General features: G+C 40.0%; 1 protein-coding gene across 3 annotated transcripts in view; it reads left to right on the top strand.

The window, feature by feature from the left end:
• COG3 (component of oligomeric golgi complex 3) overlaps window positions 1–22,033 on the top strand; it is a 52,841-nt gene that overhangs the window by 14,156 nt on the left and 16,652 nt on the right. For all 3 annotated transcript variants that reach the window (XM_063304610.1, XM_063304609.1, XM_063304611.1), the window contains 8 exons: window positions 3,323–3,366; window positions 6,813–6,939; window positions 7,629–7,720; window positions 10,957–11,096; window positions 14,725–14,885; window positions 18,586–18,691; window positions 20,318–20,442; window positions 21,228–21,317. In XM_063304610.1, coding sequence (XP_063160680.1) covers window positions 3,323–3,366; window positions 6,813–6,939; window positions 7,629–7,720; window positions 10,957–11,096; window positions 14,725–14,885; window positions 18,586–18,691; window positions 20,318–20,442; window positions 21,228–21,317 — 885 coding nt within the window. The remainder of the gene's footprint in view (window positions 1–3,322; window positions 3,367–6,812; window positions 6,940–7,628; window positions 7,721–10,956; window positions 11,097–14,724; window positions 14,886–18,585; window positions 18,692–20,317; window positions 20,443–21,227; window positions 21,318–22,033) is intronic.

Here is a 22,033-nt window from a genome sequence, read left to right as displayed (position 1 = left end):
AGTATTGTCAAGCTGGGTAGTCTGCCTGTTTTCCCTCTACATCTTACTTCTTTCCCTTTCAGCGAAGAACAGTTCTTGTATATCTGTTGAATGTATTTTTCTCATTTTTGGCCTGCTCCTCCAGCCTATTAAGGCAGTTTTGTCTTCTAAAATTCTACCTCTCCTACCCAATTTTGTATTGTCTCTCCTATCTTTATCTAAGGTTTTCCTAATAATGCTAAAGAATACTGGCCCCAAGATTGAAACCTGTAGTCCATCACCCTACACCGGTCTCCAGTTTGATGAGGAGTCTCTGATGACCATTCCGAGTACATTTTCAGTCCAAGCCTCATGGCCATGGCAGCCAGGCCATACTTACCTAGCTTGCTAACAACAATCAAAATAACAGAGGTAATACCAGGAGGCAATCCAGAAACTTACCACTACAGGTGGCAAGAAGTCTGATTGTGGGCTGAGAAATATAGATCAAGAGATTGGGCACAAAAAGATTCAAAAGTCGGGCTGGACAGCCAGAATGGAATTGCAGAACAGCAGCTCCAATTTTGTTTGCAGCAAACTGAAGCTGTTTATGCTTCTGTCTTCAGAGCCTCATCTATCCCCAGCTATGAACCACCAGAAACCACTTGGCTAGAAGTGATAAGTGTGAGTAAGTCCTTACTCCAAAATACTCCTTGTGACCCGTTACTCACCAGGAGACATCTACAGGCAAACACATTCTTGCCAGTCCTGATTTTGTACCTTCGCCTATGCTCTTCTTAGGCAAAGGTGATATCATACCCTCTTCTGAAAAAGGTCATCCAAGTAGGACCCCTAGAATGGAACTTTGTGTCAGAGTGCTAGAAAGTGTTTGGCCCAAGAGATCAGAAAACTCACACACCAGGCATTTCTATAAAAATAAATTTATTTACAGAAAGCACAAAAACATATTTACAAGCTGTGCATTCACACACGCTCAGAGAGGATTGGGCTGGAAGGTTACAAAAGCGAAACTAAAACAAGTCCCGGCAAGTTCCTCCCCCAGGCAATGCAGCTTTAACACCCAAACTGAGGATAATTAAGTTCAACCTCTTCACCCTGCCGATCCTTAAGAAAGTACTCAATTACCATGGTAACCTAGTGGCTTGGTCCGTGCAAACACAAAGAAATGCCAACATTTTGTGCCACCACATTTGATACCATTCTCTAGTTTGATATCATTCTCTAGTTTGATGAGCAACCATTTCTGAGCACTCTTTGAGGATGATTTTTGAGCCACTTATATAGAAGTAGTTATTTTCTATCTTTTTCATGCACCTATAAGTAGGTATAGTACAAAAAAAACCCGTAACACAAAAAATTAGTGCAACTCACTCTAGATGTACTATACTAAAGTATAGAAACTTGGCAATCCAAATGTCCCATAGCATGTAAAACTATAATTAAAAGCTGTATCTGAGTAACCATACATTTCTACATAAAATTAATACCTTGAACTTCAGTTGTAGTTCCTTGGCCTATACAAATCAGGTCCAGTCTGATTTAAAATCATTGATTTGATTTGAAAAGTCAAATAGATTTGAATGCCTTTTCTATGATGCTGGCTTTTCACATTTATGTGTATCATTTTTTCATTTCTGCTTAGTTGTTTCTTCTTAATTATATCTACTTAATAGTTATGCTGTACAGACTACATTTAACAAGCTTGCTAAACAGAATGTTATGGAGTATTTTGTCAGATGATTTCCTGAAATCAAGATATATTATGTCTACAGCATTACTGCAATCTGCTAATTAAATTACCCATCAAAAATGAGACAAAGTTCATATAGCAAGTCTTCCTCTTGACAAATCATATTGGCTTGTGGTAATTTTGTTTAAAGTGGATATAGCTCACGGCTGTCTTGCAGGGAGGAGGCGGTCAGAATTTACAACGTGGCAGGCATGGCATCACAATAAGAGCCCAACCCTTTTGGTCCAACTCTTCTTTCACGATTTCTCTTTCATGTACAGTGCTGACATTTGCCCAGGTAGACAAGGAGAAGCCTTTTAATTACAGGGGACAGAAGTTCTTTTCTTATACTTCAGGTTTAAATTTTGTGCATGTTCACGAAGCATCGTTATTTTAAGAATGATCACAATACGGCCATGATATTACAAGTGACAAGGATTATTAGGCAATAGATGTGCTGAATACACCATAAGCAGAACATCCCAAATGAAAATGCTGATATAGAACTGATTACAGTGTGTCCTTCTAGGGTAATTAAAGGACCCCTTTTTGGCCTGGGTGGGGTTCTGGACTTCCATCCTGTAAGGCTATGTGTACCATGGCTGGAGGAATCCCATCCAGTGCACGTTACTGTGTTTGTCATAGGAAAGCAAACATAACTGATAGGAATTATTCTAAACTTGGGAAATCATTTCTAGTAAAGAATATATATGGGTTTAATCTTTATAGTCAAGCAAAACATATTTGTTTTCTTTATATGTGCCTATATGCCTACTAGGATACACTAAAGGTTGAGAAATGTACATAGCACTCACATCTACATTCTAAAACTGGGTCTCTGGCCAAAGACCAGAGGTTAAGGGCAGGTGCTAAAAAATGCTGCAGTTGTTTTCCGCACAGTAAATGCTTTGGTGTTTATTAGAATACTCCACTATAACTCCCGTAAAAACTAGCTCTGCCAGTTGGACCAGCAGATGGTTCACTTTGCAAGATCGTAGTTGGAATCCAATAAATTCTCTCTTTATATACAAACCACCCCACTATAGTCTGCCAAGGAAACATTGCGAAAGCGGTGTCCCCCCAAAGGGTCAGACATGACCCGGTGCTTGCACAGGGGACGTTTCACCTTTCACCTTTTTATACACTTGAATCTGGCTATTGTTGTGTTTGCTTTGCTTCCTTACCTTTTAGTTTCTGGAATTAGCTATCCTACCTGGTGATATAGAGCAGTGTTTCTCAACCTTGGCAACTTGAAGATGTGTGGTCTTCAAGCTGCCAAGGTTGAGAAACACTGATGTAGAGACTTGGATTTTATTGTCTTTGTCCTCTGGGTCATGAAATTATACTTAACCCTACAGAAATGTCTGTCTTCACCTTTTAAAACATGGGGAGATTTTAATTAATAGGATTGGAGAGAAAAAGCATTTACTGTAGAAGGACAGAAAGTTGGGATTTTTCACATGGGAAGTTCAGAGGTATGTGTTCAGAAAAGAATCTCTTGTTGAATGCAAAGAGAAATCAGGGTAATTTAATGGGTTCGAATGAAAACTGTTGAAACAAGAAAACTACCTGCAAGAATCATTTAACTTTATGTTTTCCTCCTTGTTTCCTTAGACACTTTTCGAACAAATTGAGCAACGATCTGAAAAAGTGCCAGAGTATGTAGAAACTAAGTTACTTACAACATTTTATATTAAAATTAATGTAAAATACTGTTCTGTGAATTGAAGCCCAATAAGATGGCATGTGATTATCATTCTCTCCTTGAGCACAGCAGGCCTGATTGGGGAGCCGCATCTCTGGCACCAGTGAGGCAGTCTCCATTTCTTTTTGCACTGACGGCCTCCTTTGGCCCCGTCAGTTCAAATCACTGCTTTATGATTTTGCAAGTAATTGAAACAAGATTAGGATAGGTAAATATATGGGAAATTTTTAAGGCAATGGCAAGCATCCAAGAGACCACCTTGAGAGGTAGTTTGGGAATGAGCCTGTCTTCTGTGCCCTTGGAGCTCCTCATGATGAGCCCAGTATCTTAACTAAGCATGCCCAGCTCCTTTAGTCACTCTTCATCGGACTTAGTTTCTGCTCTCCCAATTATTCGCATTGCCCTTTTCAGTATCTGTTCTGGTATCTGTGAATCCTTTTTTGAACTGTATGTAGTACTAGAGATACTTTTATGTCCAGGATAATTTCAGCCCATCGTGATTCCATCCTTTTATCCTCAGACCCATAGAAAGAGAGTGACACATCGAGGATACAGTCAGAGCTGCTAAATTCTGTCTAGGCAGCACTGTACCACTTTCATAGAAAGCCTTTTCTTTAAATACTTTTTTCATTAAAGAGTTCTGCAATGCTAAAAGCCAGTACAAACTGAAATCAGAAGAAAAAGAAAAGAATAGAAAAGAAGAAGTACAAAGTGAAGAAAAGACAAAAAAGGAAAAGGAAAGGAAAGGAAAAAAGAGAAATAGAAAAAAAAAGAATATTTAAAGAAGTGACTCCCAATCTTCCTTGCAATAAGTACAGACAAATTAATAGTTCCCCACCCACTATGAGATTATATACATGGTTCACTTCTTCCCATAACCCCCCCATCCATTCACAAATCTGAAGATCGTTGTCATGTCTATCCAAATGTTGGGGAAAAGTCCATAAAGGTTTCCAGAATTTATAAAAATATTCCATATTTTAGCCCTGATCAAACAAGCAAACTTAATATTCCTTTCTGTTGTTTCTAACAATCTTAATCTTTAGTTCTTCAAGTTGCTATTGTAGGATCTAATCTCCATGCAGACTTACTTTCTCCCATCGCAAAGATTTTTTCAAGGTTTTAGAAACCCTCTTCTGTAAATCCAAAAATAAGTCCTTGCCCAGGTCCTTTTTCATCTTTTGATTTGTCATTTGTGTTTCTACTCTGTCCTCTTTGTCTTATAATCCTCAATTTTGTTTATTTTCCAATATTACTTCATGAGTTAGGATTTGTATCCCCTCTTCATCCTGTCTATCCATAATTTCTTCCATATTTTTGTCTGTCACATCTTTTACTTCTTTATAATCTTATTCAAAGAATATATTTACTGTTGCAGAGATTATTGCTGTCAGATTGGTTTTAAGTTTCTCTCCCAGTTATTCAAAAATCCTTTGAAATGTCTCAAGTGTCATACCTTTATTTGTCATTTTGCAGATTCTACTTTTCTGGAACTTGAGTCCACCCAGTGGCCCATTTCTGTATTCACAAAGTCTCAGGTTTCATTGTTGTGTTGTTTTCAACTTTCAGCCAATAATCTATTTCCTCATAGACTAAACAATTTGTATTCCCACAGAAATATTGTTTTGTTTACTCCAGTTTTTCAAAAATCTTAGCAAAAGTCCTAATGCTGTATTCCAAATTCATCTGTTCCCTTAATCTGTTTAAACTTTTCTTAAATTAAATTCTTAATCAGCCTTTTGCCATTTGTTTTGTATTCTTTAAGTTCTTTGAAGTGCTAGTTAACTTTTCTTCTATTTTGGGATGGAATTTTACTCACCAGGTAGGTTTTCAAACTTGTTGTTTGGAAGACCTCTTTTAACTGGAAAATAATTGTAATTCCAAAAAGGCATTAGAAAATGAGGTGATTGAACCCAGCGTCCTTAAAGGCTCCACCATGGTTAAGAGCTTGATGGCTTCGCTTCTCCCAGCACTTAGACCGAGAGAGACTGCTGTCCTATGGTCTCCTCATGAAGATCAGCCATCCGGAGGGCAGGTGGGGGAATCTCTCATCCTCTCCTTATCTGGAGGGATTCTGTTAGACTGAGCTTGCCACCAGTCCATCGTTTGTTGCCATGGAGGCATCCCTGCTCTTTTGGAGACATCTAGTTCGCCATTTTCCTCAGCCAGAAGTCCATAGAAAGCCTTTTCCATGGGCAAGGTAAAGTCTCTGTCTACATGAATAATTTTTGTTGATAGAGTGCATATCCCTAATGAACCTGGGGTCTGTTCCAACCCATTCCATTAAAGCAGTGACCTTTTCCACACCTTAGAGTACGTTTTCAGGCATCCACCTGGCTACTGATCTTCACCAGAGATTACAAAACCAATGTTTTTTTCTCCTCAGAGGGCACCTCTTCCAGCAGCTTCTAGGCAGTGGCTCACCCAGGGATGTACCACTTTTCTACAGTCTCATAAGCTTTCTTTGCTTGAGGTTAGGATTGCCATCCTGTTCTTACCATGAGTTTCTATCCTACTCAAGCAAAGGGACCGGCTGGGCCCATCTTGGGTTAATCACATGAGAAAGGGGCTATTCTAATTCTTTCAGACAGGAAACTCTCCTAGGCCCCTTTCCTTCCAGGACCAATCAGTCAAATAAGAAGAGAGAATTGCTTTCTCAGTTCAGCTCAAATCCCTAGGGAGCTCTGCCTCATCTAGAAGGAAATATAGACTGCCTCATTGGTCCCTAGAGTAGAATAGGAATTAAGGTAAGTGCAGAATTTCTGTTTCTTGTTTGTTTCTTTTTGTTCGCTTGTACATATATGGGGTTCCCCCCAGTTTTGAGAGGGAAGGTGACGAGAAAGGTGACTAAGGGCAAAAATCGATAATGCTCTGTACTTGACCTAGCCAAAAAGAGACTTGTATAGCTCTTCTCTCTCTTGAGTGGCAAGCTGCAAAATCTTTCATGCTGCTCTTAAAGGTACAAAGAATTCTCATGAATGGAATCAGGCAATCTTTTGCTAGCTTTTGGAGCTGAAGTGGGTGTAGTTTTCTGTGCTGAGGATTATTTTTAAGGGACTGGGCAAGGCAGCATCTTGTAAGTGGGTGGGGCCATAGATTGCAGAGTATTTCCATTTTCTTTCTTTTCTTTAACAGTCGGGATCATTAGAAGGCATTTTAAAAATTATTCCTAACCTTGAAAATGGCACATTAACTGCGCAGTCGTTCCTCAGTAGCTGGCCACAAAATTTCAGTCACACAGATGACTGCAGTCACAAAAAATCATTCACTTTTTGCTGCCCATTCTGCTGCAGAGAAGAAAACAAAAGATGGGCTTATAAACAGTGATGAGTTTACTACCTCTAAAATTTAGTTTCTCTCTGAAATTGATTATTTCTCTCTCTTTTTTTCTTTGTCTAGGTACCGGCAACTGTTAAACGAAATCCACCACTGTTACCTTAATCAGAGAGAACACTTACTGGGGCCCAGTATTACTAATACTGTAACAGAATTAACTAATCGAAACAACAGAGATCATTGTGCTCTGGTAAAATAATCATTTTTGCTTTTTGTTTTTATTTTTCTATGTTTGTGTTTTCATTTTTTAAAAATGTTGGCTCCTTTTGAATTTAATTGAAAAAAATATTTTGCTTGTGTTGGGTACATTTTTTAGCTTTCAGTGAAATTTATTTTTCTCTCTCAGTTTTATCATGTGACAAGTCTGATTTTTCTTAACAATCCCAAAACAGTTCAAAATTGCCCAGGGAACTTTGATTTTATTTGCCCAATTTGCTTGTAGACAGACAGCTTTTAAAATTCATTGTGGTTTGAAAGATCCCAGAGATAGAGATGGAGAGAGAATTAATTAATTAATATTGGCTAAAACTTGAGTGATGTATCTTTCTAAACATGTTTCCTAACCTGAGTTGCAATAGTGATTTATATCTTGGCTGAAACTGCAAGCAAAGTCTCTTTGGGTAGCATTGGGTCACAAACCAGTAAACCAGTCCATAAAGTTAAGGATTGGAAAATAGGAACAGAGAAAAGAGGGATCAGCCAGCAATGTGACTCAATCACTGATATGGTCTGATAGTGCTAGGATCTACAATAAAGCATTCCTAATTGCCAAGTCATAATCACTAGTAGATTTCAGCGTTAAGGGATCGAGTTCACAGATCATGACAATATGTATGACCTACTTAAACTAACTGTGCATCTATTTTTTACTAATTTGAGGTACGAAGTGGCTGCGCCTTTATGGTTCATGTGTGCCAGGATGAGCATCAGCTTTATGATGAGTTCTTCACAAAGCCAACACCCAAACTGGAGTAGGTGACAGCATATAATATTATCATTTATTGTACTAAATCCTACTGGCACTGTATCTGTCAAATTTGGAGGAGAGAAGGCATCCATTTATTCATCCACTTTTAGCTTCCTCCTATACATAGTTTAGAAATGACAGAACAGTGCCTTTTAAATAAACAGATTGTGCCTTTCCCTCCTTGCGGTGCCTGGGTGGCAGAGATTAGGGTGTGGAAAACTAGTTTGTAGAAAAAAACAAAATAAAGTTTGGGACTGAGATAATATGCTTTCTGTAATATTCATGACCCATTGTGTTTTTAGCTATACAGGTAGTCCTCGGCCTATGGCCATTCGTTTAGCAACCATTCAAAGTTACAGCACGGTACAGTACAACAGCACTTGAACGAATGGTGGTTACAACCAATCCTTGGAGTTCTGGCCGTCCCAGCACCCCAATCTGGGTGCCTGGCAATGACCGGTTGCAATGCCCTGTGATCACAGGATCACCATTTGCAACCTTCCCTGCAGGCTTCCCCAGAAAATCAGTGGGGAAGCCATCAGGGAAGGTCGCAAGTCACTAGGTTAAGTCCTCCCCCAGCCCCTCTGCACATCCTCTGCAACCCTCTCATGCATCCCCTTGCACCCCCACGCATCCTCCCTGACCCGCACTGCCCTCTTGCACACACCTTGCATACCCTCCCCAATCTGCACCATGCCTCTCACGCACCCCTTGCGCACCTTCCCCACGCCGCACCTCTTACACACCCCTCGCATCCTCCCCAACCATGCTGCACCTCTCACACACACCCTCGCACCTTCCCTGACCCTCGCACACCCTCCCGGCCCTCCCCTGCATCCCTGCGCACCTCCTTGCTCCCTCCCCCACCCGGCAGCAGCCGCTTGCCTGCCTGCTGGCCTGCGACTTGCAGCTTCCTGCTGGCTTCCCTGCTGCCTTTGGTTGTGGGAAGCCAGCAGGAAGTTGCCTCACTTAAGAGCCATGGGAATTGGTTAACGATGGCAACCGGGACTGCAGAGATTGCCATCAATAAGCAGTGCAGTCACACTTCACAACTGCATTGCTTAGTGATGGAAATTCCGGTCCCAATTGCTGTTGTAAGTCGAGGACTATGTGTAGTGTTGAGCTGCATTTTTTTTACATGCAGTGTTTAGGAACAGTCTTTGGGGTTTAGTATTTGACCCATTTGCTTTTACCAGTTGAACTAAAACAGATTCATGGTCTGCCTAATCTTCTGCGTCTTTGTCCAGAAGTAAATATCTGTCCTGGCCTCATAATAAATAATCTGCAGATAAGATTGAAGCAGCAAATGACTCACTACAGACGATTTGGATCAGCGTTAGGAAATCTTTTAATTTGGAGGTTATGGTTTGGGGAGCGGGGCAGCTGCCAGAGCCTCGAGATCCACTGCAGCAAGTCACAAAATGGTGATTTGGGTAATAGCCTATAACAAATACTTGCAAAAGTACATAGACTAGCTAAATCATTTCCCGTCCAAATGAAGTTATCTTCAGTTAATCATGGCCAAATGAATGTTAAATTAACTTATTTTCCCACATTAATATAGTCCTCAGAAATTTATATCAATTCCAAATTTATTAGCTGATGTCCTAACAGCCAGGAACCACACTGAGACAAGGAATAGGTCTCTAGTGTTTATTACTGCTACATAAGACAGAAAATCCTAACAAACTGAAGAAGCGTGGGAAAAACCCAGACATATAAACCCCAAAGGCTAAGGCGGGCCCGATCTGTGTCTCTTTGAATGGATACCTAATTCCTCAGTACTACGCATGCGCTTTACAGCCTGGATGGGAGCCCCCTGCTCGCCATCCTTACTCATGACACAGCTTAGGTCCTGCCCCAAATTAATGTTTATTCAATTGCTCAGAGTCCATTTATTGCCCTTTCTGCTTTCTCCAAAGAAACGTATTTACCTTAGTTTTCTGCAGCAAGGGGTGGAGAAAGTTCAGTTGTTTGACTCTCAGGCCGAGTTGCTTCCTGACCCTCCTCCAGTTGGGCACCAGCGTGTTTGTGGTTGTCTCCATTAATGCCCCCAGGGGCTCCATGCCCTGACTGATTTTGAACGACTTTCTTTTGATTTAATAATAATAATAATAATAATAATAATAATAATAATAATAATAATAAATGAAAAACATTTGCTGCAAAGCAAGGTGCCAGTGTCAAGTAGAATCTTTATTTTCAAGAATGCTTCTTGGCCCTCCTTGAGAGGCTGCAGGCCAATGCCTCATTTATGATCTCCTGTCCAGGAAAGTCAAAGGAGACGTGGGATGATAGGGAGCAACTTGGGAAGCCAGAGGAAGCTGCTTCCAGTAAATGGATGTTTTGGGATTGGCCTGAAGGTAGGGGAAAAGGGAAGGTGGAGTTACATTATTACTCCTCAGCCTGTACAAGGCTCTTCCAGAGAAGTGGAAAGTGATGCCTTGCTCTGTGGCCTTGTGCAACCAGAGCTAGTGAAGCTGGGAGTGATGAGTTAAAGAGATGCTTCCTCCCCGTGAAAGCAACAGAGCTGTGCTTGTTGGTTCTCTAGACCAGCCTTTTTCAACCTTTTGACCCTGGAGGAACCCTTGGAATGTTTTTCAGGCCTCGGGGAACCCCTGCACATTCAGGCTCAAATATAGGCCAGAAGTTACAAAATTATTAGAGTTGTTTCATGAATAGGCCTGTATATATGCATTAATAGTGTTCTTAAACTAAAAATAAAGAATGAAACTTGCCTCCTTAATGCGAAGTTGCCCAAATTTGAAATAATTTTTTAAATAAATCGTGATCTCCCAGGGAACCCCTAGTGACCTCTCATGGAACCCCAGGGTTCCATGGACCCCTGGTTGAGAAACCCTGACCTAGACAATGCAAACTAGGCAGGTTAGTGCAAAGCAGGTTAGACAGAGGGCCTGCCAGAGAGGGAACTCGCCCAAGATTTCCCATTCCTGACTGGGTGGCTGATGCTCCTGAGTCAGATTGGATGGAAACATAAGAGGGGCCTTTGTTACACTGGTTCCCATGCTTCGGAACACCCTTCCAGGGGGAGCCAAGACGGATCCATTTCAGATATTTTTCAGTTTCATTCAGCTGTGTGAGTGCTGCTTGTTTCCTTATGTTTGTATTTTGCTTTTATCCACAATCAAGAGGTACATTAAGTTTCATTTCTTGGTGGAAAGGGCTGGCTGGTTATTAATACTTCTGATCTTACGACATACTTGTTCTTCTCTTTTTTAGTGAATTACTGGAAAAGTTATGCTTGTCATTATATGATGTCTTCAGGCCATTGATCATCCACGTAATTCATTTGGAAACATTGTCTGAACTCTGTGGGATCCTTAAAAATGAAATGCTTGAAGATCATGTGCAAAACAATGGTAAGTGTAACAAATAAGAATTGAAAATCAAACCATCAAAATAAGAACCTACCCTTTAAACATCATGGGATAGTGCATATTCAGACTATATTGAATTTAGCATCACTGAAAGGGAACGGTCACAAATTTGAGGAAAGCAAAGAAATGTTTGCTTAGGTGAAGTGTAGGATGAGTGTGGAGATAAACCAGGGCAGGAGTTAGTTGACAGGGCAGTATTTCTCCCACATAAATTTATTTTTTATCGAATGCTATCATATGTGAGACTACAGGCATATCTAATGTAAAACATGCCCTGTGCTTCAAGTAAAATTCCTTTCCAAATTCGTGCAAATAATATGTCTTCATTTCTGTATTCTCTCTCTCAAAACAATTCAATGGAATAGTTTTTACAGCAAAAAGTATCTAGTGACATCTTAAAACTAAAGAATTTATTATCATATAATCTTTATGGGTGACAGTACACTTTATCAGGTATATGAAACTTAGTCCTGGGAGAGGCACAGTTTATGTACTTGTCCATTTGCTTCAAATGGAGCAGGAGAGAAGGGAAAATAGAAGGAACAATGAGGCAAAAGACAGAAGTCAAAGAAAGAAGAATTATTTTAGTACAAAATCAAAGTCTTGTTTTTGGACTGTGTCAGAGTTTTGCAGCAAAACCAACATATGTCTATTAACACATGACTTTATGGTCCTGAAAAGGAATATAATTATGTTGTTAAGAGGGAAAAGAAAGGGGAAATGGTTCAAAGAAAGGTGTAAGAAGTGATCAAACATAAAACAGTAGTTGTGTGAAATACAAATATTTTTGCACTGAATAACTAGTTAACATAGTGTGATAATTAACCTCCGTTCTTGTTTGATCCATGAGAATTGGTGTTGAGTCTTCTAATGAATTTTAACTTGGCTGTTTCATGTTCTTAGCAATTTCTTTTCTTAAGTGCAGCCACCTTGAGGCCAGGGATCAAATATCCAGAGGACTTAAAATGTTTCTCCGCTGGTTTTGAACATTACCACTTCTGATGTTTGTGTTTACCTATTTTATATAGGTATTGGCCTGCTTGTCCAGTATAAAGTATAAGGGGACATTGTTGATGTTCTTTGTATCTATAGAGAGCCAGTTTGGTCTAGTGGTTAAGGTGTTGGACTAGAAACCAGGAGTCTGTGAGTTCTAGTCCTGCCTGAGGCATGAAAGCCGGCTGGGTGACCTTGGGCCAGTCGCGCTCTCTCAGCCCAACTCACCTCACAGGGCTGTTGTTGCAGGGAAAATAGGAGGAGGAAGGAATATTAGGTATGTTCGCCGCCTTGAGTTATTTATAAAAATAATAAAGGCGGGATAGAAAATTAAATAAATAAATAAATATCTCATTGGAAGGATGACATAGTGTTTGTTCCTTTGCTTTTAGGCATGATGTTATTAAGTCTATAATAATGTTTCCAGAAAATTTAGATGGACAGAATTGGCATCTGGGTTTGCCATACAGTTTGGTTCCTATGCCTGCATCACTTTGGCTTGTTTTTTGGCAGCTGCTGCTTTAGATCCAGTGGTTGTCTGTAGGCAAAGAAGGGCTGATGCTTTTGATGATGCATTTAAGAGCTTTGAGCTGGAAAGGGTGGAGGCACAGAGATCATCTGCCCCCAACCAGTCCCCTTTTGTCTTCCTTCTTATTTGCAACCTACCCCTATAAAGATGTTTGCTGTCAGCCACCCCCATGGTCAGGTTCTTACTCCTGTGCTTCTGGAATTCAGAAATAGATTTCTCACCCAAAAGACTCAGGCAAAAATGTGTGGATGATGAGGGTCAGAGCTAATTTCTGCTCATGAAAAGAGTGGTAGAGGAGAAAGAAGAAAAGACAGAAAGGCTGACAGACTCAGTATGTCCAATCCAGAACTCAGAAAGGCAACAGCATTCTCTTCCAGGCCAATGAGCTGTCATTGTGGTGTCTGTTCTTGGTGAGTGGGATGTCTTGGCTTAGGCCAACTGCTGGGATGAAGGTACAGTTGTAGTGTTGCTTTGGATTTGATTCCTGTGGAAAAAGCAGCTTTTTTTCCCTCTCGTAGGACAATTACTCAGGCAAGGAAGGAGAAATAGCTTGTGGAATTAAGGGGTGAAGACCAGTGGACAGTTGCCCATTCTGCATTTACTACAAAGCAGAACAGAAGAAGAAAAACACTAAGCAGGGAAAGTTTTTTTTTCTTAATTTGTTCATCATTTTAAAGAGAGAGACTAGCACTGTAATTATGACCAATAAACTTGCAAGCCATTTGGGAAATAGTGTGTAATTTCTAAAGGGGTAGTACAACTGTAATTTGGGGGGTGGGTGGGAGAGGAACCATGCAATCCTGCTACAAATCATATTTCATTCTGAATGGTGTGTTAGAGCGAGAGGCAATAAATATTATTTAATTTGCTCAATGGAAGCCAGTAACCAGAGTCTAGAAAGAGGTTTCTGTGTCCGTTCATAGCAGAAAAACAATGTAAGGTTCAAGCCAAAAGGCTCGTTCTTAGCTGAGAATGTTTGCCCAGGAGAAGAGCTTAAGCAACAGAATCCTGCAGTACTCAAAATATTCTGCTTATGTTTGACTCCAGAATAGCTCATATGGATGACATAGACACCCTCCTATCCATAGCATGTTTTAAGTTTGAGTTTCAGTTTTCCCTTCATGGTAATAGGCTTATAGCAGCCTGGGCTGTGTCCCCATTTCCCTGTCTGCCCCAGCTGGATCCTGGCAAAGGAATTCTGCTCTGTCTTTGGGCTTTCTCCAGCAGATAGGAGAGGGAAACCAGCAGAGCAGGCATCTTGACACATGTTCCATTAGTGCAAAGCCATTTATCCACATTCCAAGAGACTGAAAACTCCCTGGGCAGGGGATGATTCTGAGTGTATCTGTGTGGCTTCTGTCTGATCTCAGGGTACAGTATGTCTCTGGTGCGACCCTGTTCCCAATCCTGCCTTTTCTCTTTCTGAACAGTAGCATTATTGGAAGATGGGGTGGCTGGAAAGGGTGGTGATGTAGTTTTGCTAGGACAGTCCTGGTTTGTGGGGGACATCATGGGCCCCAAGTATACCTGCCCAAACCAGGAAAATATCCTGGTTTCCAAGAGCCCATCTCAGTCTGCCAGCAGCAACAGGTCAAGCATCTGGGAGCTCAAGTTGTAGCCGTTAATACGTTTGCCTGTTTGCTACCACTGTTGGACTGCAGACATCTTGGTGACCACTAGATGGCAGCAAAGAGATACAGAAAATTCTAACTCTTTGATATCACCTAGTGGTCCTCCAAATGTTTGCTGTCCAGATACTGTCTGTATTCCTAATTGTGCCTGAGCAAGTACCTGACATTACTAATTAACATTAATAAATATGTAAATGTATACAAATGAATTTGTTCTGGTTTTATTCTTGGAAATCTGGCCATCCTATGCAGAGGCGTACTTTGTTCCCCCGTTAGAAAATGAAATATGATGGCAAGTAAAGAATGATCAAAATAAGAGATCATTCCTAAATTCAGTTAGATGGTTTAAAGAACTGTATGACAATACTGTTTTCTTCTGGATAGAATTACTATAGTGTATGTTTTATGATAACTGGCAGAAAGTTGAAGAGAGTGATGATTTTAAATGTTTTCATAGTGAAACAGCTTGGTGCTTTTGCTGCTGGAGTTAAGCAGATGTTGGAAGATGTCCAAGAGCGACTGGTCTATAGGACCCACATCTACATTCAGACAGATATTCTGGGCTATAAGCCTGCCCCAGGGGATCTTGCCTATCCTGCTAAGTTGGAAATGATGGAGGTGAGAGTTTGTACAGGAAAACTAAGTGTAATCTTGACAAAAGAATGCTGTTATTGAAGCTTGATGAACAAATGCTCACTAGCCGATCTATTCATACTTTCCAAATAATGTCATAATAAGGAGTCAAATATTGCTGTGCCATCACTGAGTTGGGGGCACTGAGCTATGTTGAGAAGCTTGTGAGAAAAAAAATGGAGATGGCACAAAATTGTGCCCATTTTGCCCCATCCCTAGACTATCCATTTGGACAACTAAATCTATATAAGCATACTGTCCCTTTAAGCTACCAGTGGGATACTGTTGTTTTATGTATGTATGTATGTATCCTTTTTCATTCTGTATAGCAGCAAATAATTCATTGCTCTGTATGTGTAGTATGCATATAGATACAGAATACTATATCCTACTGGATTTTAACCTATTTAACCTATTATTTTATCTCATTTGTTCCTTTTAATTCACCTTTTCAGTTTCACAAGTACTTGGTTTAATATTTAAATTTATGAATAAATGTATAGATAAATGTAAAGTTTAAGAAAGTATATTGGACAGTGGTGAAAAACATTCATATGACAGTGTAGTATCTCATCCTGACTGCTTTTATACTCTTGTTCTGAGTTGCTTGGATGCATTTGGCTGACCATTCCGTTCCTGTATTGGAGTAGGTTTTATTTATGGGTGGGTTGGTTGGTTGGTTTCGTATGCTACCCTAATCCCCAAGGACTTCTGGCAGTTAACAACAACATATCCATACTGATTCAATAGGGAACAAAAAAATCCATGATAAAACAATACGGAACAAAAAAAAATCCATGTACAAACAACACTGTACCTTTTTTTTTTTCTTATTCAAGGCCCACCTACTTTTTTAAGGCCCCACCCATCTTTTGAGTGCAAGGCTTGGCACAACATGCAGGTCAGTGCTGAGCTCCTGCCCCCAGATGGGAATGAGAATCTTCAGGGGCCTAGAAGCAGAGTCTTACATAAAGAGCTGGGCCAGTTTAACTTGGGAGGAGGAGATTAATATGGTAGGATCCCTTCAGTGCTGTAAAGATGTCACAGAAAATAAGATCAAGGCCTGTTCCAAGGAGAATAATGGATGTAAGTTACAGGAAGCAGATTCCTATTGCCTGTTAGGGGGGAAAAAACTTCCTAAAAGTAAAAACAGTTTGACAATGAATTACCAGTTAACTGGCAAAGTGGTGGGATCCTCTTTACAGGATGTGTTCTACAAGGGCTAGATCGCCCTACTTTAATGTGGATTTCTACACTGAGCAGTAGATTGGACTTGATGACCTAAATGGCCCTTCCTATCTTGGTTGTATAATTTTAGGTGTTAGCAATCCATTTAGTTGATCCTATGCCTAGTGATAGAGAAAATGAAGTAGATGAACTCTGACAATCTCCTCTTTTCTCAATGACTAGTGAAAGGCTAGACCAGAATATGCAAGGACAGAATGGTAGTATCATGCAGGAATAGGTCTACCAAGCCTTGTTAAGTTCAGAGGCCTTTTTCTAGCAATCTCCCCTTCAACAGAATAGGGACTTGCTTAACAAGAATAATTACTGAAAATTAATTCAACATTAATGTTGCCCAGAAGATTGTTTTATACCGACTCAATATTTTTGTTACGTTTGTTAGTTTGTTTATCGAATTTATTCTCCACCCATCTCACTCAGAGAGTGACTCTGGGCAGTTTACATAAAATAAGAATAAAATATTAATCAAAGTACAATAAAATGGTAAAACAATAAAACAGTACAATAAAACAAAAATGTTCCTATTTATATGAGCACTATATTTGTATTTATATTTATTCCCTATTTATACTTGCCCATTCAGGAAAAAGGAGGCAGGAAACCATGTTGTTGTTTGGCTGCTTCAAGATAATGTTCTCTTCTTGTTGGTCAGCTTCCAAATGTTTGTTACCAAAGGAATCCTGTACAGGGTTATTTGTTATTTATAAGGACCTTATTAAGTAACATCTTAGAAGGAAATTGTACTGTGTCCTCACTGGTTTTTCAGAATGTCCGGGACACGTTAAGATTGCTTTACCACCTTACTGTGTTTTACTGTTGACTTTTCCTACACAATTTTGAGATTGGATTTTTTGTTTATATTGTTCTGATTGTGGCGTCTCACCCATTCCATTGAATAATCTTTCCCAGGAGCCCTGTGGGACAATAAGCCCTCTTGCTTCAGATCATTTCCCTTCACTTTTCAATACTTTTCCAGATCCCTAGTGTTTGTCTTAATAGGTCTCACATAGTTATTGACATTCTATACCGTTACATCGGCCTTGGCCCTTGTTCATCACCATTGACTTCATGACCTTTCAGCTTTTTCCAGCCTTAGTCTGGCTTTTCTTAAGTCTGTTTCAAACATTCAGTCATTTTTTTATCATTCTTCCATTTGCACAATAAAATAGCTACCCTGTATCTAAGCGTCTTGCTATAGAGTTACACAAGTTCCCCAAATTCATGACAGTAGCCCCATTAAAATTACTCCATCACTTACACTTCAGTGCACAAGTCCTGATTTGAACTTCATACTTATGGGTTTCCATCTCCACCTTTTCAGGATGGCTAAAAAATCACATAATACTTACATACAGTTTAAAGCTCTCCTGATCAAGTTCAGTATGTTTCAGCCACGTATTTTCTTGCCAGTCTTTGTGAGATGCAGCTTTTATTGCTACCAGTCCAACTTCAAGATAACAGAGATCATGGTCCCATAAACCAAATTTGTTCCACTGACAACATTTATGTAGCCCCAGACATTTGTCAGTAATGTTTCTTTTCCAGTCTTTTTCCATGGACCAGAAAGCCAGGAGAAAACTCCCAAGGCCCTTTCAGTTCCCTTCCTAGAGCTTTGACCTCTGAGGTGACACAGTTACAGATGCTTCTTTGCAGTATCATTTGTCCTTCATGGATAAGCAGAGAAAGATCCCTGGATAACTCTTAATAGTTCTTTTATCACATCTCTCATTCATGCTCTCAGGAGGGAGCCCACTTCAATGAACCAATAATGCCAGATGGCACATATTCATTGTAATTGGGAAAAGAGCCACTGTGTGTTGTGGTTCAGGTGCTGGGCTAGAAAGCAGGAGATGGTGAGTTCTAGGCCTCCAATATGTGCTATACTGTATCACTCTACCCCATGTTTGTAGGGCTTGTTCTAATGATGATCTCGCGTGGCCTAGCTTACAAATGTAAATTTCACACCTTCCTTGTCTTCAGAGCCCAACTAGTTATCTGTTCTCTGACAAATCCCAAGGCATGTATGTCCCCAACAGTCAAAGGTCAGCTCTCCCCACCTCAGCATTCAAGTGCCCGTTGGTTTCTTCCCTTCCATCCAGATGCTGTGCAGTCCCTGTAGGTTGTTAAGGTAGTCAGCAAACTCCATTGGATTGATGTCCTTTGTTGTACACCATACTGAAGCAGCGTATACAAAACTGATAACTACCTGAAATGATTTTCTGTAAATCAGTATAATTGAAGTTGGTGGTCTGCCACACCAGAAGAAAGATTTTTAACTCCAGAGAATCATTCTGTATTGACTCAGATCAGCATTGGGATTTCTGTTGAGGATAGAGATGGAGATGGGTTAAGATAATTCTGTAGAAATTAGGAATAATTATAACAGATAATAAAGTAATAAAATAAGCTGTGTAAACCTATTAATGGGCTTTCCTGTCAGCAAATTGCACAAAGCTTAAAAGATGAAGAGAAGAAGTTGCCCGCCGATGCTTCAATTTCAACTGCAAAGCAGGACAATCCAGACAGCTGCAGTGAGGTAAAACCTGGTATGTATGTGCAGTTGTGCAAAGTACTGTGTCCCTGAAAAAGCATGCTAATAGTATTTGTATTTGGTCGCCCCTTCCCAGTATCTAGAGAGACCTCAGGAGGGAAACAAACATAAACCATTTCACTGGTATTACTGAACTGATCATTCTTAAGTCTCTTTGAAAGATTGTACCAGTTGTTACTTTGGGCTGGTGATTTCTGGAAATCGTTTGATGTAACAGGTTAACAGGATAAAGATTGATTCTTGCCATGCCTTTAAAGACCCTGGTGCTTCAGTCTAAAAGACAATCTCAATTGTTTCCAGCCTGGACTGGTCTTCAGCTCCAGAAGATGCGTCCCCATGGTTAAAGGGAGGGGCCTCTGGCAAGAAGACCACCATGGGGAGGATCTTCTCCTAGCTGGTTTGCAGCAAGCAGGGTCCTAGTATTGCTTCTATAAGGCAGCGGCAGGTATCCCTTTGGTGGGACAGGATGCATTTAACATTTAGGAATGCCCAAATGTTGGCCATTTTCATTTTCATTCTCATGTTATTGGTTTATTTTCTTTTTTCCTTCGCTTTTGTTCTTAGTTAATTTTTATCTCTAATGGTAAAAGCCATGCTTCCCTGTCTGATGCTTTTTTCCAAGCATATGTGCACTGTGCACATATTTTGCATTCCCTGCAAATTTCATGAGACAAAAGTAACATCATTTCAGTAATACATACATTGCAACTTTTGCATTTGGTAACCTGCCTGAGAAAGAAAGCACAGGCCTCAGAGGACACTGAAGTTTCATTTATCAATAGCAAATGTTTTTTAAAAAGTGATAAGTATACGGTCCAAGCGGGCAGCAGTGTGTGTTTCACTAACCTTAAGCCTCATCTCATTCTGTGGCACCAGAAATAGAATGTGTCCCTCTTGATTTATCCTTTTTCCTCTATATCTTGGAGGCATAAAAAAATAATTGTGATATATTGGAACACATAAAAATAGTGTTCAGCAAAATTCTCTTGAGCTTAGAACTCAGATCCAGAATACTGGGTGTTTTATTCCATGCTCAGAACACCCAAAATTGTCATTCTGAGCTGAGAAAATGTGTGCAAAATGTTTTGTGCGTTCTTGGAAAGTATCAGCCTTCTGCTCATGTGAGGTAATGGGTTGACAAGAAGAACATTTAGAGAAACAGCATTTCAGTGTCCCTGCTTGAACAAGTACGGAATGTTGCTTTTGAGCTTGGACTGTTGCAAGGCTGTATTGTAGCACTGAAAATTGAGTGCTTGAGATAAGAACAAAACGAAGCTCAGAAGCTTCCTTTTGCACTTAGCATGGCTGCCCATTTCAAAACCGGGAGGAGTTTTGTGCATCGTTACATGTTAATTTATTCTGTAGGGCCAAGGAGATGATTTCTTACTATCTAAACCATCCCATCTGAAGGGGTTAATATGTTTTTGCAGAGGGAGCGTGTGACTTACTTAAGGCGGTTGAAGAACTTTTAAGTTTTGTGAGTTTCTACTTTCTTTGTGACTGTTTTGAATGCTTTGCATAGGTCTAGTAGGTGTTTGGTTACCTTAACAGTAATACTGTACAATAACTGGATTTTTTTAAATACGAGGCCATAGCTACTTTGCCCCCTTCTGTATTGCAGATACATTGGAACCTTGTAACCCTAGACTCCATACCACTGTGTCTCCTGCTGATCTCCATGGGATGTGGTATCCTACTGTTAGAAGGACCCTTGTCTGTCTCTCTAAGCTTTATAGATGTATTGATGTAAGCATTTTTTCTGTGAATGTTAAAACTTCATTTTAAATTTCAAGAACTTCAGAAAATATACATGTAAGACAAATGTCGGTACTGAAATACTGTCTTCAGTGCATACAAAAACAAAAAACCAAGTTTAGTTTCACATCTCTTTGCATAGGACTGTCAATGGTTAACCTTCTCTAAAGCTAAAGATAAGACAGAAAATCAACTCCTGGATTATATCTGATAAACTTTTAATGGTAGCAGTTTCACATAAATATTTAAAGCTAATTTGATATGTATATTTTCAGTTTTAAATGCGGTGACTTTTAGTGGCATAATGGTCCTATGCAACTGCAGAATTAGAAATCACCTCACTTCTGAAATACGAATTCCCTCCCAGACTGTTAGTTTGCACCCCTTGGCTTTATCTTACATTTTCAGGCATGACAAAATAAAAACAAAACTGAAAAAAATAAAATTCTGCACTAAGTTTTCCTGGAAGCCTCAATTCTGGATCAGTATAAATTAGGAAAATTAAGTAACATTGGATATATTTTAATTTTACTCAATTTGTTAATAATTAGAATGGCATGGACAGATATAAAATATTAAAATGATATGCAGAAAAACCTAAATCTTTATTAACTTGCCCTATTGTTTCAGATTCATTCTCTGGTAAGTTCAGGTAAATAAACCCAAGTCAATCATACTTAACTATGCAAACTGAGGGTGCCAACTGTAATCTTTGCTGTATGAAATTAAAATGATATGTTCAAACCATTATGAAAGCATATTTTTTTCCTCTCCAGGGAACGGTGTTCCAAGGATTATCACAGGAGGCCTTATCTGCCTGCATACAGTCATTGTTGGCAGCTGCAGATTCCATTGCTAAAAGCAAGGTCAGATATCAGCACTGGTCAGAAGTAGGAGGGCTGTGCTTGGAGGTAGATTCACTGGTAACTTGATTCCAAGTCATGGGGGCAACAGGGCTTGCTTTGCTGAAGTGGAGGCCACACAGTTTGCTTCCAAGCAGTTTGTGTGGCCTCAAAACTGCTTCTGGCTGGTTCTTCTCCAGAAGGTTCCTCTCAGCCTTCTTCCCCAGCACTGGCCAAAAGGTTTCCAGGCTGGGTGGCTTCAGGATTGCCAGCACACACACCAGAGCTGTCCAGCCTGGAAGCATTTCAGCCATTGCTGGAGCTGAAGGCTTCCTTCAGTCTTTTCTCATAGCATGAACTCTGCAGAAGAAAGCCAAGGAGGACTTCCAGCCAAGTGAGGCCAAACAACACCTTCCCTTTCCTTGCATCTTAGGAGCAAGGGCACCATGTTGACACCTGAAGCAGTTTCGAGACAGTCCTTTCTTGGAAGCTTCATCAAAGCAGACTCCCTTTCACACAGTGGTACTAAATAGGGAGGGGTTTATGAACCTAATGACTATTGCATTCCAATAGAAGAATAAAGATAATCATTTGCTTTTAAAAATCGTAAAGATATGTGGAGGGTTTCTGGTAAGGGGGAACGTGTTTCTTTGATTAAGAGTGGCAGAACAGAGGAGGGAGACATTATCTGATAGGATGGAAAGAGACTGAAGAAGAAAAAGTGTGTTTGAAAGAACTTC

This window comes from Candoia aspera, chromosome 5 (assembly GCF_035149785.1).
Source record: "Candoia aspera isolate rCanAsp1 chromosome 5, rCanAsp1.hap2, whole genome shotgun sequence".
NCBI lineage: Eukaryota > Metazoa > Chordata > Lepidosauria > Squamata > Boidae > Candoia > Candoia aspera.
Note: the sequence above shows the minus strand (reverse complement) of the source record. Positions and strands in the feature narration are given on the sequence as shown.